At 39.1% G+C, this 17,748-nt stretch overlaps 1 protein-coding gene across 1 annotated transcript in view; it reads left to right on the forward strand.

Moving 5' to 3' along the window:
* Positions 1-3,577: 3,577 nt before the first annotated feature.
* The window catches only part of LRPPRC (leucine rich pentatricopeptide repeat containing), an 87,318-nt gene continuing 73,147 nt past the window's right edge, over positions 3,578-17,748 (forward strand). The window contains exons 1-5 of the mRNA XM_027681869.1: positions 3,578-3,598; positions 13,753-13,955; positions 16,161-16,283; positions 16,965-17,086; positions 17,177-17,235. Coding sequence (XP_027537670.1) covers positions 13,760-13,955; positions 16,161-16,283; positions 16,965-17,086; positions 17,177-17,235 — 500 coding nt within the window. The 5' untranslated portion in view covers positions 3,578-3,598; positions 13,753-13,759. The remainder of the gene's footprint in view (positions 3,599-13,752; positions 13,956-16,160; positions 16,284-16,964; positions 17,087-17,176; positions 17,236-17,748) is intronic.

A 17,748-nucleotide genomic window follows, 5' to 3' on the forward strand; every position in this document is an offset into this window, starting at 1 on the left:
CACCTCTGAGACCCCCAAAGGACCCCCAGAATTCACCTGGGCCCCACTACAAGCACAGACCATGACTTCTTCAAAGGTTAACATCTCATAAACCTCCTACATGACATATATAGCTGTGATTCCTGCTACCATTTTACCCCCTGACATGCAGCAGCCACATCCAAACTGCCCAAAGGCAATAGTCCTAGGCCAACGCTGATTCTCTTCTGCATGTCCTCTTATGTTTCCTTCACCGTTGTCAAGGCTTTTTGACACAACTTGGATCATTTACTCCAAAAGTTTTTACACTGAGATCCTGGGGATGCATTTATAGCATAATTTAAACTTTGGATTCTCTGATTTTCCAGAGCCAACTGTGGCATAAGCTACTTTAGCTGTTTTATACATATGGGGGTTTATTTGAAAGAAGGAGAGTGACTGAAGAAAGCTCTAATTACCACATTATTGTAACTCTTGCTTTGGAAATTCCCATTACACATTTCAATTAAATTTTAGAAGTTAATATTAAGTGTTTATGATAAACTCTCAATGCAACTAAGAAGAAACCTTATCAGAACTTAAAAGTTCCAGGAGAGGCAGTATGCAGGTAGGCAGTGCCCATCTATTACCTTAAATAACCAGAGCCATCCTGTGGCCTGTGAACCAATTGGAAGAGTTTGGCCAGAATCCTGGCTTATAAATCCAGTACAGTGTGGCTACTGCCAAACTGCCTACTGGCAATGGTTCCAAGCTGATTGATGCTAATTCCTCGACCTAGGTCAGGCAATTGTCTGGCACAGGCTGAAACTATTGTAGAGAAAGGAATCAATACTCAGTTCCAGATCCCACTAACAGAACCTGGCACTATTAATTGTTATCCCCAGGGACAGTCTTCTGGGGATTCTTAATGGAATTCCCTGTGCAGAGTAAATCAGGCCAAGACTTTTGGAGTATGTGGTCTTCCTAGAGGGGGGAAAAACAAGAAGTCAGCATGGGATTTCTTTTGCTTGTCTGGAGCTTTCTATTAATTCTTTCCTTTGGTAGTGAGACCAACAAACCAGCTTTCCCTAGACTGCTTCCTTTATCCAGTCTTGTCTGCCACATCTTTCCTTTCCATCTCTCTTAGTCTGGACTCCTTCACGTCTGACTTTTCACTTGTCCCTTATGTAGCTGAGCACAGCTTTTCCTTCTACAATGTCTTCCTTTCTCTAGCTCATACTTTGCAATCTTCTTACTTGGATGAATATCTTCATCCCCCTTAGGTATGTTTGTGCCTTTGGCCTTTTCCATATCTCTGGACCTGTATATTTTACCTCTGGACTTGTATTTTCTACAAATACAGCACAGCTACTGTGCTGAGGACCCACAGCTCTATATCAAGCTTTTTGTCCATACTGAAATCCTAGTGCCTCATTCACATCTTGTGTATGGTTCAATTCAAGTGTGGTATGGCTAAAACAAAATGCTTACTCTTCACCCAGTAACCTCTGTTTCTCAACTACTTCTAGTGACCCTTCCATACAGAGCTTTCTCCAGATTCTTGCATACAAATGTTAATATTTTTTTCCACAAATAACATATCTAACAACTCATCTTCTTCATCAAAGAACTGAAACTCACTTATACTCCATAAACATTATGTCTCAATTTACTGATTAAAATTCTCCTCTTTTTGAAATCTTAATAAATGTGATCTAGATTCTCTCATCCATTCAGAGAACTTCAGCAAATATAATTTCCTAATACTACTGCTTCATCTATATGACATTTTGAACTAATTCTCCAGGACCTCGCTTCCTTTTCACATCAAGCAAATAGCTGTCTTTACCTCTAAATCAGAATCATGTCTATGACTTCTCAACTGGGCAGTCAAAAGGTAGCTCCTCTCTGAGCAGCCTTTGTTTCACATCCAGTTATCCACCAACTGGATTGTCAAACAAGCACCTTTGTGTTTTCTATGTCCTTTGGAGGAATTCTTGGTCTGCATCTGTCCCACTGTTTTCTTTCTAAACACTTCTTAACGTGTTCTTTATTGATTCAGCAGCAGTGAAGTCTTAGCAATGAGAACTTATTATTTATTATGCTGACCAGTGTAATTTAACTATTTTCTCTTTATCTTCCAGTCCTTCACTTTCTCATTTCTCGTCCTTATTGTAAGCAATGTAGACATTCTTTTTATTGTGTCACTAGAGCAAGCTCCCAGGGGCTCTACTCCATAATCAAGTTTGGTGAGCACATTCCAGCTTAATAATTAGTATTAGGTTTGTACTTGGGTTAAAAAGTTTTGCTCTTCCTCATTACGACTGAAGCCTGTATTCCATGAAATATTAACATTGTGATACAGCAGAAGCCATGATAAGCAGTAACATCACAAATATTGTCTTACTACTGTAACTCATGACTTAGGGCTTGATAGTAAAAAACTGTTGAGCATCCAGGACTTTCTAAACAACAAAAACTGGTATCCATATATATATATATACACACACACATATATATATATATATATAAAACTTATAAAAACTGGGCTCTTTGCATCTTGATGATGAGGCTTTACAAATCTTTCCAAGTAAACCGCAGTTGAAAATGGCTGGTTGTAGCTGATTTAATAAAAATCAATGTGCCCCTTGGAGTAATTATTTGCAAGTTACCGCAAAAATAGTGACATGGGTTTTGCACGAAAACATGCACTTAATTTGTAAGTACCTTGCTTAATGTTTTACGTTACACCAACCAGCTCTGACCTGGATGCTAAAACGAAGCTCAGATGCCGGTGGCAGCTCAGTAAATACAAGCAAGCTCAGGAAGAGATGTACTGTTGACATTTGGTTTAATTAAGGTTCTTCCCTCTGCCAGTCACTCCCAGGGGATGACAAGCCGTGCCTCCCAAGCACTGCTTCCCTGGAGCGCGGCGCACACGCCAGCCAACGCCGAGAGGAGGACGCGCTTCTTTCCACTAATGGGCCGGAACCGGCCGAGGGATTTTCCTTGGCGCGCCTGCGCGCCAGCGGCCACGCTTTGGCGGGGCCTGGAACGCGGTACGGGCAGTGCGAGAGCGGCGGCTCCGTCCGCCCCGAGCCACCGCCGGACTCCCGGGGGAGCAGCACCTGGGCAGCTCAGCTGGGAAAGCCAAGCGGGCAGGGACGGCACGTCCCGCGGAACCGTGCGGAAGAGCTCCCGGGAGCGCCTGCAGGGAAAGGCGGTGCTCCCCGGCACTGCTTCCCCCTCCCTCCCCCAGGATCCCGCGCTCCCGGCGCGCGCCCGCCCGCTTCCCGCCGGAGCCGCTCCGGGTTGGCTGCCGGGCCGCCCAACCCAGTCTCTCTTGGGACGGCCCATCAGCCGCGCGGGGGAGGAATTGGCGGCGCGCCGGTGCCCGAGCGAGCTCACTCCGGGGCCGGAGCCGGCGGCCCCCCCCGCAGGGAATGGTTGGTCCCTATCACGTGGGGGCGGCGGCGGTGCGGCGCCGGCGCGCGGCTCACGTGCTGCGGGCGGTCATGGCCGCGCTGCTGAGCTCTGCTGGGCGCCTCCGGGCGCTGCGCCCGCGACTCCCGGCGCTGCTCCCGGCCCCGCTCCTGCCGCTCCGCCGCCCGCCCGCCGCCCGCCCGCCGGGCCCCGACAGGTGAGACCCCGCGCCGCCCGGCGGGGCCGGCGGAGGCAGCGCCCTGCACGCCAAGGGCACTGCCGGCCGTGCCGCCGGGCCCTGCGGCGCCGCTCGCAGGGACTGCCCCGGGGGCTCCGCGGCACCACCCGGCCCGGCGGCCTCGCCGGCGTGTGCGCGGCCTCGGGCTGAGCGCGGGGCAAAGGCCACGTCGTGGCCCCGCTTCCCACCGGCTGGGCCGCCAGGCTGGACCGCTCCTCCCGCCAACGCATCCTGCTGGGCTCGGACCGAAGCAGAGCCCCAAGCGCCCGGGGATGCAGCTGTGGTGGGACACACAGTCCGGAGGGGGAGTGGAGGAGGAGGGGGAGACCAGAGGATGGAGTGGAGTCGCCATCCCTGGAGGTGTTCCTGAAACGACTGGACGTGGCACTTTGTGCTCTGGTCTAGTTGACATGGTGATGATCGGTTGCAGGTTGGACTCGATGATCTTGGAGGTCTTTTCCAGTCTAAATGACTGTGATTGACTGTGGGTAACTGCAGAGTTGGAATCTGGGCTTCCTCCTCGTGCCCTCTGACTCTCTTATCAGGAGGAACGTTCTAATTCCTTTGCCGCGGTTCCCTCTCCCATCGCGAAGGTAGGGTGGGAAAACTCAGCCTGCCCCACCTGTGTACATCCAGGCTGCGGTTTTGACCACATTAATATGTGGTTGGTGCCCTACAGGAAGCCTGGAGACACAACTATTCGTTAACACAACTGCGGACACCCAGCGCTTTGTGAGCTGATAAAATAACTTAGTGCTGCCAAAGGGAGAAAGTTGCTCTGTCCTGACTTTCTTGTGCTGTATTACAGCTCTGCTGCTCCCTCTAAGTCGATGTAACTTAACTGTTCTGGTTTTCTACCAAGACTTTTCTGCTGTCCTAGATAGATCGATACGTTCAGCAGACGACTTGGTGAGTTCTAGCGCTGGTTCTGAAGGAGGGATGGGAACAGACAAGAGTGAGCATTGGGAACTCCTAAGGGAAGTCTCACCTCCAAAATAAAGATGTTGTTGCTACCTGCACTAGCTTTAGTACTTATCAGTCTTACTCTGGGGCTGTTTTTATTTGGTAGCCTGATGAAAATCTTACATAAAAAAGAATAGTTTTCTGCTGGCTTTAATCACTGAAGTGTATCACATGCTATCAAATGTTATAGTTGGTGTGAAGGATGGAGTAGAGTGGTTCAGGAAGGACCAGGGAACTGGGAGGATGTCTGCTCAACAGTTGGCAACAGAACCACACATTTAGTTGTCTGCAAATCATGAATAAACCTTTCTACTTTCTAGTAATGAAATTATGTTTGCCTCAATGTGAAGCTTAATTCCTTAAATTAATTTGTTGCAAGAAGTTCTATTCACTGAAATTCACATATGACTGATGAAGGACTAAGTGCTGTTTTTCCCTAGTTTTTTTCCATTTTTTCCATTTCTGAAAAAACTTCAAAATGCTTTCTGCAATGATATTTTGGCTCTAACAGCTGGGTTTTGGTTTTTTGGCTGTTCACCCCCCAGTACTTTTTTCTTGCAGCAAGAAACTTTTTGTGCGTTCCTTCTGTCCAGTAATTTCATTCCTAAAATAAGATTTCACCTAAAATCTTTGTCTCATTGTCATGTTATGGGATGGGCTAAAGCACAAGTGATGCTCTAGACCACAAAGTGTAAAGCAAAGGTAACACTTATGAACTGAAATTGCGTGTATTAAGTATATAATCTCATTTCATTTTTTTTACCTTAAGTAACTATTCATTGTTGTTTCTTTCTCTACTCAAGCCTTAATTTCTGGAAATGGACTTCCTTTGAAGAATTAGAATGACACATGGACTACACTTAGGCTTGCTATACTTGCTGTTTGGGTCTCAAGATTTTGAGAGTGAAACGTAGCCCACTGCAGTAAATTCCAGAGACTTCATAAAGTTCTAATTGGAATAGTAAGGGTACACATAAATAAATATGAATTTTAAGATTAAATAAATAAAAAGGAATGATTAGCATTTTGCAAGAGGACTGTATATACATATGCTTGATATAGTTGCTTTAGCATTGAACATAATGAAGTCAGTTCAGAGGTGAGCCTGTGACTGATAACAATAAAAGTTGCAGAAAAGTTGCAGGTCTGTTGACTGAGCTAGAGATGTGAAGGAGCAACCATCACATTCAAGCTAAGGTTTTATCAAAGCATTGTTACTGCTCTGGTTTTTAATCTAAACTTCTTCTGCAAATGGGTTAGGATAGCAGGTAGATAACCAGTTGCATTGGGTGCTTGAGAAGTGTTTCATAGCAATTCAGATCTAAGGCAGATTTTCACTTGACCACCTCTAGTATGGAATGTGAAATATACTGAGCTGTATGTTGTAACTCTCATGCCATGCAATTTATTAAGATAAACTGTGACAGACCAATGCAACAAACTTCGGAGTTACAGCAGCAAACTTCAGCACTGCGCTGATTTATGTGGTACAAACTATTTACTGGAACTTTATTCACAGAAGGTTCACTCAAGTTAAGAGTGCCTAAATTTGCTGCTGGAATCTGACTGTCAAGAATGCTGTAACAAACCTGCTCCATTGGCGAGTGTTTAGAGTAGATCGTGCATTAACATCAGAATGTTTTGGGGGACTTTTTTCTACATGATGTAGGTGATTATGTTATAGTTTAATGTTACAGCTTGCTGCTGTGGGAAAGTTAGTGCTTGGAGAAGGGGTATTGGCTTCATTTTTCCCACACTGACCACCCTCCTGTTGCTGGTCAGCTTTTCTGGCTCAAAATCAGAAAAGGAGAACAGTTAGGCTCCTGAAGCATAGATCATGAAAGTATAGCTTTCATGATAGGAGGAAAATCAAGGAGAATCAGTACAATAACAAAAAGAAATCAAGCCACCAAACCTGCTCCAGCATGGGCTCCTCTCTGGACGGGCCCACAGGTCTTGCCAGAATGCGGCTACTGCACGAGCTTTTCTCTGTATTATCTGTTTTCAGCACAAGTGCAAAACCCAGCCCCATACTTGTAACTTTAAAGAAAATTAGCTCCAACCCAGCCAAAATCAGCATAGAAGGCACCATGTGCTATGCTTTTCAAGTTGTCCTTGTAAAGACTCTTGCCTTTTGATATGTTTTGGTGTGTTTGAAGCATGTTGGTGAGATGGGAGTGGAAATATCCTTTTAAAAAAGACCTTATTTCAGATCAGGGAGTGGAGGGGGATTCGATTTGAACTTAGAGTAACCATAAGTTAAAATCCCAAATGATTCATGGTTGAATGCCTGGTACATTTAATTTTTTTTTTTTAATGAGCCGCAAACAAGTTGCTTTTGACTGTTTACTATCATTCTCAGCAATCCATCACCACTGAACAAAAATGTAGAACTGAATGCTTAATTGCATTAGCAAAGTGGTAGAATTCATTGTCTTTAAATACACAGGGGACATACAGTAGACTCACTTTTGGTAATACTCTGTTGTAATGAAGTTTCACAGATTTATTGTTGTAGTTGGTGTGCGTGTTTTACTGATGGATTTAAAATGCATAGGTACTTCCCAAGAAATCATAGAAATGTAAAGTTGGAAAAGACCTCCAAGATCAAGTCCAGCTGTTAACCTAATACTGCTATCTTTACCCCTAAACCATGTCCCCAAGTGCCACATGTTTTTTGAACACTTCCAGGGATAATGACCACCACTTCCTCAGGCAGGCTGTACCAATGCCTGACTACCTTTTCAGTGAAGGAATTTTTCCTAATATCCTCAGTGCAGTACACAGCAAAGTTTTTCTGTTTTACTTGTGATGAGCCACTTAGGCAAAATTTTTAGATATTCTCCAAGAAACTTGAGATTTTTCAGTCTACATAAAAGAACTTTAATTTTTCTCTCTTGCAAGATTCCACTCTATCTCACTGAAACAGGTATACAGCAGCCTGAATATTGTGGCCTTTTTTTTATAGGTGATCATAGCTAAGTCAGGGGAAATGCTGTTTAACAGTCTTGTTAATTATGCTGGGATCTCAGGTGGTATATTTAGCCTTATGTTTTGGAAGTTTAACTAAGGCGAGTCTGTAGTGCTTTTATGTACACTAATGAATTTTAACTCTCTTAAGTTTACCATTATTCTATTTGGAGCATGGCTTTATTTTGAGAACTATTTCACGCACTTTTTGCCTTGCATATTCAGTGCTTTTCTTAGAAAAAGCATAGCAACTACCTTATTGTGGCTCTGATAAAGGGAGGCAGATATCCATATGGTGACTTTGTAATTCTTTTTCAAATATTTGTAATTGGTCAAGTTTTACAGAAAGTAAACTTTGCTGCAAGGGAGAACACTGGCATCACCTACTTCTTGAGTTTTGGGAAAGATCGGATGTTTTTATTTGGGCTACTGTGGAAGATATGTTCCTTTGGGAAATTCAAGGAGCTCCCTTTAGTCTGCTTTAAAAATGTGGAAAATATGTTAAGTATGTGAGTAGGCACTGGGATTCTCACTAAACCCTTGGAAACATAAAAATTTTACGCATATAAATTTCTCTATGCACACTTCATCTGTGCATAACTTTTTCTGTGAGTTTATCTTCAGCTATTTTCCCAATGTTATAAGCTAAATTGGAGCTGAAGAGTTGCCACTTGTGTTGGGCTTACAAATGCATGATCGGTTAACCTTTCCTGTGAAGGTGAGGTCTGCAGTTGCAGAGGCAAAGCTGAAGATGGTGTAAAGACTCCAGTATCAGAAGGATACTTCTAATCCTGTGATTGTGGCAATAGGAGAGAGCTCTATAGAGCTTAGTATATCCTTTTGAGTTTCTCTTAGTTCTGAAGGATAGTAAAGAGAAATTACACATTTTGGGGAAAAATCAAATTGCTCATTGAAACTTCAGATCTGAAGTATATTGTGCAGCTTCATGTGCTTGTGAATATCATGTTTCACATAGAGAAAATCTTAAAATGCCATTTAAAGGTAATTGAGGAAAGCAAATGCTAGCACTTGTTGCAACCCTTGCAGAACTATCATGCGTTGTGCTGTGTAGCACAGCATTTAATTCTGAACAAAGTTCATTAAAATAATTGAAAAACGGGGTTACATCATAAGACTATATAATCTAACATCTAGTACTGAGGCAGGATCAGAAATGTCAAGGTGATGTATGATAGATTTTTTCACCCTCCTAATCTTACTTTCATACTCCTACTTACAAAGTTTGACTGAAGTATCCTGTTCAAATATTTCATTAAAATTAATATTACAGCCATTAATATTAGCCATGTGGTGCTTAATGGATTAGGTCCAGTTGTTTCTCTTTTGGAGAGGGGATGGGATAGATGAGTCCTTTGAGTCTTTTAAACTTGGGGTTTTTTTACTGAGTAAACACATTGTGACAAGCTGATCATTATCTGCATTTAATCTACGTTGGTTTTTTAAGATTTGAGAAACAAGTTTTCTTTTTTTGCTGCATGATGTTTCATGTTTAGTGATGGCTCATTTTCAGTATTTTTTGGCTGTACTGTTGTAAACTCCATCTTAAGTTTCTGTATTTGTATTTTGTCCAAAACATACAACTTTTTGTGGTCTGTATTGAGTTTCCTTTTCATTGATTTCAGACCATTACATCAAGTAATTGAGATTACTGAAGTCTGAGGCTCTCCTTCTTGGAGTTTGCCACCATGACAGCGTTATCTACAAATTTGATAAGTTTGTGAACTTTTCTGTCATCCAAATTGTTACTGAAGCGATTGAATGGACGTAGATGCTACCAGTCTTTTCCTAGCTGGGTCAGGAGATAGACTCCCACACAATATTCCTAATTTTGCAACAAACCACATTTTAATTTTGTATATATATTTAATTTTTTTGTTTAGACAACTACTGTACCTGTATTTTGTAACTAGAAATACATTGTATCTCCTTGTTTTGCTTATGAGGTTGTCAGGTGAAGTGTTGCCAAAAGCCTGTACATCAGTCTGTGTTTTTTATTATGCTTCTGTTTTTCCCACAACTTCCATAAATTTTTCAAGGTAATTCCAAAGGATTGGAGTTTGAGTAAGGTCTGTTAATGTGTCTTTAATATAATGTATCTTAAATGTTTTCAGAAATTACTTAAGTCATTCTTCCTTATTCTCACCTACACCCCATCTCCTTGTTAAATTAGTAATGATAGTTCAAATTTACATTAAATGGTTGCAATTAACATTTCTTGAAAGCTGAACAATGTATGATCTGGAATTTTTTCACTTTAAAGAAGTATGTGTAATTTCAAAATTATCTTTCTTACATTTAGAAACCTTTCTTGCTGCACTTTTAGGTGACTTCCTGACTGAAAAGATTAACATGACATTGATTTTTATCCTTACTTTTTTTCTATTCCCCTTAATCATGTGGTGTTTTTCAACTTCTAAAAATTAGAGATTCCTGATGCATGGATAACTGCCTTGTTTTGTTAACTACTTCTTCTGTTTCATGGGGAGGTTGTGCCATTAGTATAAATTTTCAGTATGTCATCTACTGTGTTCTTCTGTCCTTCACTTGGTTGCCTGAAATCAACTGATATTATGTCCCTTAATGTGTTAAGTTTGAATCTTTTTTGGAAGCTGACTTTCTGGTCTGCTCAGTCTTTCATCTTGTACAATAGTGACCTCTTAGGTTTTTTTTTTCATCTTAAGTTTTGTGTTCTTAGTTGATTTGTAGTGCTAAGTACCAGATTGGATACAGTAGATCCCTGCAGCTTCATCCAGCTTTTGAAGCCACAGTTATTTTTAACAAAGTCTTACTATGGGATTGGCTTAACATTACACAGTGCCTTAAATAGTGCTAAAAGTGTAATTTATTCAAATGCTGAAGGCCTCCATATGATGAGGTATACCTATTGAACTATCAATATTTCAGATTGATAATTATAGTTTAGGTGAATGCTAGTGAAAGTTTGAGTTCCCGAGGTTGTTTTATACTCTCATACTGTTTTCATCTGTCTGTCTCAGATTGAAACTTGAACTCCCATGTTGCCATTCCTTAAAATGTCTTCAATCAGTATAAATTAACAGAAGCACCAGTAGCATATTTGATAATATTGGAGTGTGTGTTTGTGTGTAAATAGAAATGCCCAATTCTGCTCATCTTTCAGAAGGTTGAGTGTATAAAAATAGCACTTCATATAAGTGTGTAATATTTTACAGTGTGCAAATGTAGCCATTGATATACTGTAATATTCTAAACTTCAGTTATAAATAGCATCATGCTAAATGTTAAGCAGAAGAATTTAGTAACAAATGAAACTTTAGAGTCCTCTCATGCTGCTAACCAGCATATGTTGAGCACACACATATTGTATTTATTGTTATACTTAATCTGATGGAACTGTGCAAGTGCTTTAAGATATTTGTGACTTGACTCGTGGAGAATCTTACGAAGCACAGGACTAAAAACCATACATAACAATTTGTTTATGGTTACAAGTGTGCTACATGTCATAAGATATAGTTTAATAATTTGAAAAGTACTATAAAACAATAGCAGGTTTTTATAGAAAAAGACATTGCAATTTTAATCTGATGCTCAAGTGTTTTGTCCACTTGTGCTTAGATTGTTCATGGAAATCAAAGTATAAATTTCTGTATTACAAAGACAGTAAACCTTCTGTTGGTGCTGGCTTCCTAAGCATTTTTTCCAAACTTTCCAGAGTATTGTGAAAAGCTTTCAAGTAGCTTTTTAATGAGTATATAAGAGTAGATGATACCATTTTCTTTTTTATCTATATCTTTAAGAAAAAATAAAGAACTTGCAATCATTGCAGTTGCATTCTTATAGTGATCTGCTGGCTAGCTAAAAGTTGAGTATTGCTGTTTATGTGTTATTAGAGTTATTTAAGTTATAGACATCTCATTTGGTTGTTCAACCCAAGAGGAGTTAAAATTTACTATCTTACTGTTATTTTTACCTTGTACTACTGAATTTTATTCCAGTTAGTCTAATGATTTCTGTTTTGCGGAAAGTACACTGTGTCTGGTTACATGATGCAATAGAAGGAGGAGAAGGAAGGAAAGAAAATTACACCCTTGGGAATACTATTAGGGAGAGATGGCATTAACTAGTAACAATAAAAAAAAGTTTGATGGTGTTAATCTGTCAAGCTGCTTACCTCCAGAAGTGGTGTTTCAGTTTTGGTGTCCCCCCCCTTTTTTTTATTCTTTCGATTTTCTCTGATTTTAAGCCCCTATTCCTTCTCAATTTCTTTTTTTTCTGGATAATTCTGGTGGGTTTTGGACATCATGAGCTGTTCCCACTCTAACCTGATGGAACAGTAATTTAATTTTTTGTATAAGTGGATGAATTGCTGTTGTACCAAATTAGTGAGTTAAATAAGCTTACAGAGGGATCTGACTAAAATGAGAGCTAGCCCAAAGGAATGGTTAGGAACTAATATCTAGAAGGAGCTAAAACAGACTGAAGGAGGGGATCTGTCCTTTTTTGGCAGTCTTTTTTCCCTTCTTCCATTCTTTCTTCCTTATCCTTTCCTTAGTGAAATACTATGCAGATAATTTGCTGGTCTCTGGAATATTCTTCAGGAGGAAATTTGAGGAGATTGGGCAATGTGAAAAATGGCGTGCTTGAAAAAGATAATGCCAAATAGTAGTGATGTTCCTCATTATTAAAGGATATTTTGAAATACCTTCAGAAATCTATCATCTAATAAACTGTTTTCATGGCTCCATTAGGAAAGAGATTCTGCTTCAGGCTACTTATAGAACTTTGGGCCTGCTCAGTTATCAAGTCAGGATTTCAAACAGCAAAGAAAAATTTGTGTTTGGGCTACTTCCTGCTCTCAAGAGGCAAACACGTGGTAAAACACCAGTCTGTTTTTTCTACCCCAGTGATGATTTTTCTGCCATTTAGCAGTTTGCTGCCAATGCTTCTGAAACGCTGACTTGCCACCAGCAAGCTTTTTCCCCTCCACTGGACTTCCTCTCCTCTGGTCCTAAATGAGCACTGGTTGATGAGAAACAACCAGCAGATACACCTGTGAAAAAGCTTTAGGTGTGGAAGATTGTTTTGTAGAGAATGCCAGCACTCCTGACTTTTAGGCTGCCATTTTAACAAAATGTGCACCTGTTACTGCATAGGACTCCTGGAGCATCTGCAACAGCAGGGAGTACAACTATTTTTTTTTAAATTAGTCTAGAGAGCTTACAGAAATTTAGCTGAAAAGCTATCTAGAGAGCCAGAGATGAGAGAGGGCAATTTCAGAAGCTGCCAAATCTTGTTTTTGCCACCCAGCAAGTATTACTTTCTTTGTACGGGATTCTGGAGGAGGATAGTCTGGTTTATTTTATGCAGTTTTAAGGACAACTGAGAACAGACTTCCAAAATGCTTGTGAGAAATGATAATTTCACCTTCACAAGCTGTTCACAATCTTGCTGTGGCACAAATACCATTTTTGTATTCTTATGTACATCAACTTATTCTCAAAAAAAAAGGCAAGCTTGCTTTGCTTTGCTAGAAATTTTGCTTTGCTAGCTTTCTCATTATGCTTCTTGTTGTCTTAATTTATTTTGAGAAAATAAATATTTAAACAAATCCAGTGTTGATGTTTGGTTTACATGGCAGAATGAAAGGATACTTCATGCTGGCTATTGTAAATTCTACAGGATGGAGAATGATCCTATTATTCTTTAAGCTATTGTTGTCTAAAATCCTGACCTCTGCATTAGTTTTTGTGTATTTGAATTGAAAAGAAAGATGCGATTTGCTGCCTTGATTTGCTGTGTTCTGGAAGATCTCTCTGTGACTGTTCTTGAAGTGATTTTCGAAAGTGTGAGAGCTTTTATGAGAAGCTGTAACGGGACAATAAGATTTTTATAGCACTTGGATGACTTAAACATTTTAATTTTTGTAGGAATAGTATTTGAACAATTTAATTAATGAGGTGAGTCTAACTGAAAATCTCAGAGAAACAGTTGTCACTGTGAGAAAATGTACATGACTATATCTTAAGTAGAAAGACACTGAAACGAATCACCTATATTTCTTTGTTTATATCAATATGGAATGTTTTTGAGACACTGTTCAGCAGCAAGAAGTGCATTGACGTTGTGTGACTGGCATAGTTGCAAAATGACTCACAGAAGCGTAATCTCTGTTTTTGTGTTTGTTTTTATTTAAGCAGAAATATTATGAACCAAATAAGGTTCCTTACACTTGCACATCAAGAGGAAGGAAGTGTTAAAGAAGAACCAGTTTCAGAAATTCGAACCAGACCAACCTATCAGTTTGACTGGGCATTAAATAAAGTGGATAACTCTGTTAGAAAAACTGGCCGCATTCCTAAATCTCTTCTACTAAAAATCTTTCAGGAAATAAGCAAAGCAGGTAAGTTTAAAGCTGCTGTATAACGACTCAGTAAACCAAGGAAATGAACTGAAAGAGTTGTAATTTATTTTTTGTCTTCAAATGTTGTTTAATCTGCTACATGTGTTGATTGACAGTCTTTAAAAACTTTAGGGATGTATTTGGCTTTGAATACATGTTTGCTTTTCCAAGATTTTTTTTCTTTTGTAAAAATGCAGTGTACTTTTAATAAATGTTAACATATTGCCTTGCTTATTGTGGATTTTTTAATCTGGTAATGTTACATCTTCCTCATATAACTGTATTGTGCTCTCTGAACAGGGATCATATCTGTCTGGTTTACACAGTATATTTTTAAAGTGACTGTAGTGAACCATGCTGTCCTTAACACATTATTTGTTTTAAAATGGAACTACAGCTGGGAAATATGTAGGTGATCCCCAAGTTTCCACATTACCAGGTAACTGTGGTTATTCATGAGAAGAAAGCTTTATTTTTTTTAATAAAACAAAAACAGCTAGCTGAGGCATTGTTCATTCTGACAGATTCCATACCCCTTTGGCTAAAGTAGCCAGACCACATTAGTATTTTGCAAACCAACTGCCACAATTGATGAGGTTTGGTACCAGTTAGGATGAGTCAACGGAGATACTTGCTGAAGATACTCACTAAGTACTACTGTCAATATTTATCAATGACAGCATGTATTTTTTTTAAGTTTAAATTTTGCTGTGTATTGCTCTGGACTGTAGTGCCTTGTATAGCTGGGATTGTGCTTTTAAAAGCTTTGCATTTCACTGTTTAAAAGCAGAGTCTTCAATTCACACTCTTTCTGTTGAACTTTTTAGTTTTTTCTTTTTGCGTGTGATATGCTTTCTGATCCTGACTGCTTTGGTTTTTTAGATATAAACTTTTAATTTTTGCTTCTGGGTTTGCAAGAATTTTATGTCTCTAAACTTCTCTGCAAATAGTTCTTCATGAACCTTGACTAGTTACACAGTTTTTAGAAGTCATATTAACAGAAACATTAATTGTTCATAGTGGTTTCCTTTGGCTTTTTAACGGTATTTAAAAATAGAAGCATAGAACCTCACAAGAGATTTAACTAGGATGCTGTTAGAATAAATGGCAAATATTTCCATATGAAAATTTAGTCCTTTTTTATGAACAATAATGAAACTAATTTAGCAGAAGTGTGGGAGGTTAGTGTTGATTTCTGCCTGTGTTTGTATTGTTCTTCCATTTCTAATTACAACTCAAAAAATGCCTAAAGAAGGTGCTCGCAGTGAATCTCTTGTCCCGCATCTTTCCATATGCATACTGCCAAACCTCTTCTGTCTTCTTTTGTCTTTCAAGGTACTCAGTCACTAGTTGTAACATTGGCATTACGAAACTGGAGAGGTGTTGGCATTTTCGTTGCAGGAAGTAATTGTATTCAGGGATTTATACGTTAGTCAAGTATGACTTGGTGATCATACTTTACAGTATGCTGCTTTCTAAAGAAACTCTCATTTTTATTAGAAATTGCTGGGTTTAGATATAAAGATGTGATTAGAAAAAAATTGTGTCTCCAGCTTATTGAGGAAACTGTGATAGATTCTGAGGTTCTGCCTTAATTTGCCTCAGGAGCAGTAATGAAGTCCAAGAAAGAGATGAGGTTATAGTTACTTTTTCAACATGTGGTACTAGTGCAGAAGTCAGAAAAGGTGCATAATCTTGCATTTTCCTTCACTATTCTCTAGATATAAATGATCTCATTTATTTTATAATGAGCATGGGCAGAAGTGGAAATGGAGGTTTATATTTACTCCGACTACCAGTTTTGGAATAGTATTGAATTGGTCTGAAGTATTTTGACAGTTTAGAAATTTATGAGAAAGTTACACCCCTGTTAGGATGAAATGATCTAAGGATCTTGAGTTGGGAAATTGAAAGTACTAGATAATCTGAGTTTAGGGCTTTGTGTTGTACTTTCTAAAATTTCTGCTGAGCTGAGCTCATTATTGTACTAAATGATGTTTTATCACAAATCTTTTTCATGATAGTGCACAGTAGTATCATTGTTTAATCATTTGGGTATCCTGTTCAGTAAAAATCTTCAATCTTGAGAAAATTGCATTCTGTAGAAAATGCTTAAATATTTCAGTAGGTCAGTCTCAAATCTTCTTTCTAATATTGAATGTGTAGTTATTTATGAAGCAATTCATGGTTTTGTTCCACTTGCAGGATCTCCAGGAAGTAACCAGACCTTGCTTTTGTTGCGAAGTTGTGGTACCCTCTTGCCAGAGGTGTCGTCACCTGAAAGAACAGAACTAGCCCATATGATATGGGACAGGATGAAAGAACTGGGTAGGTTGGGTTTGTCAGTCCTGCTTGCAAAAAGAACAAGGACTTTTTCTGTAATAAAGACAATGTATTTTAATAGTGTTTAAATGTTAGGTTTTAACAAGTTAGGTTGTACATATTACGGAATAAACAGTAGATTTTATTATTCAGGTGAGTTTCTAATTCTGGGGGTTATACTGACATCTAGGGGTGTTAATAAAAAATCTAAAGTTTTGGTGTTTGGTTTTTTTTTTGCAAGATGCTTAAATTGGACTTTTGCTTGATTTGCATTATTGTATTTTACTTTTCTGTTAGGCGTTACCTTGATGATAGGCTGAGTATTCTTAGTGTTACCACGTATTTTATCAGATGATGTTTTTATTTTAAGTGAGTCATTTATCTATAGATAATGCATAGATGAACTGCTTTGTGATAGTAATGCTGAATCTGTGAAATAAATACAGATATAGAGACTATGGGACAGCATGCACATGAGCATGGGCAGTGCTCTTGTTATGTTTTGTCCTTTTATAAACACGTGTGCTGTTAAATAGATGTCTGATATTTGAAAGGTGAATAAAAGGAAGCAGTCTGATAAGTTCATACAGAGTAAAATTGGCATGAAATTAATTACCTGAGAAAGCTAAAAAAACGTGCTGAATTTAGAGAACCTACATTCCCTGACTGGTTGAAACATTTCCTTAGGTGCGGTGTATGATACGAGCCATTACAATGCCTTACTTAAGGTCTATCTTCAGAATGAGCACAAATTTTCTCCGACAGAATTCTTGGCCAGAATGGAGGAAGCAAATGTGCAGCCCAATCGAGTAGGTACCCTTTTATAATATCTTCATTCTTAATAGTAGTATCCACTTATTGGTTGGAAATCATTAACTTCACCTTTTTGTTTTCTGTAGGTTACATACCAAAGGTTGATTGCTGCTTATTGCAATGAGGGTGACATTGAAGGAGCGAGGTATTCTTTTAGATTTATGTTTAAAGGGATTTCCACAAAATTTGTTTCTGATATTCCCTGCCAATAATGTTAAAACTCATTTCTGTGTAATTCATAGAAATTGAGCCAAGTGAAGAAGAAGTTTAAGTATATTTTAACCAGGCAGTGTAGAGCAATTTCCTGGAGACTGCTGAAATCTACACAAAGCAAAATAAAAATGAGTGGTAGACCAATTTGTTCAAGTTGTATTCACCTTGCTCAGAACTTGTTTTGTCATTTCTAGAGCCACCGTGAAAAAGTATGAGGCTATGAAGGCTTACTCCCTTTGTAAGAAAATGGCTACTGGGAAAGGCATTTGGGAACAAAGTGGGCTGAGGAGCAAATGGTAGTAATTCTGTCTGTTGTTGTTATACAGGAATTGCTGGACATCTGTCTAACATTTTAATTTTAGCAAGGTGAAGTTGCAACAGTGTAATTCTGAGACATGAGAAATGAGTAAAAGGAAGATAAAAATACAGGCAAGATAAAAAAAGA

Source organism: Neopelma chrysocephalum, unplaced genomic scaffold (assembly GCF_003984885.1).
Source record: "Neopelma chrysocephalum unplaced genomic scaffold, ASM398488v2 Primary Assembly neopelma1_61b, whole genome shotgun sequence".
NCBI lineage: Eukaryota > Metazoa > Chordata > Aves > Passeriformes > Pipridae > Neopelma > Neopelma chrysocephalum.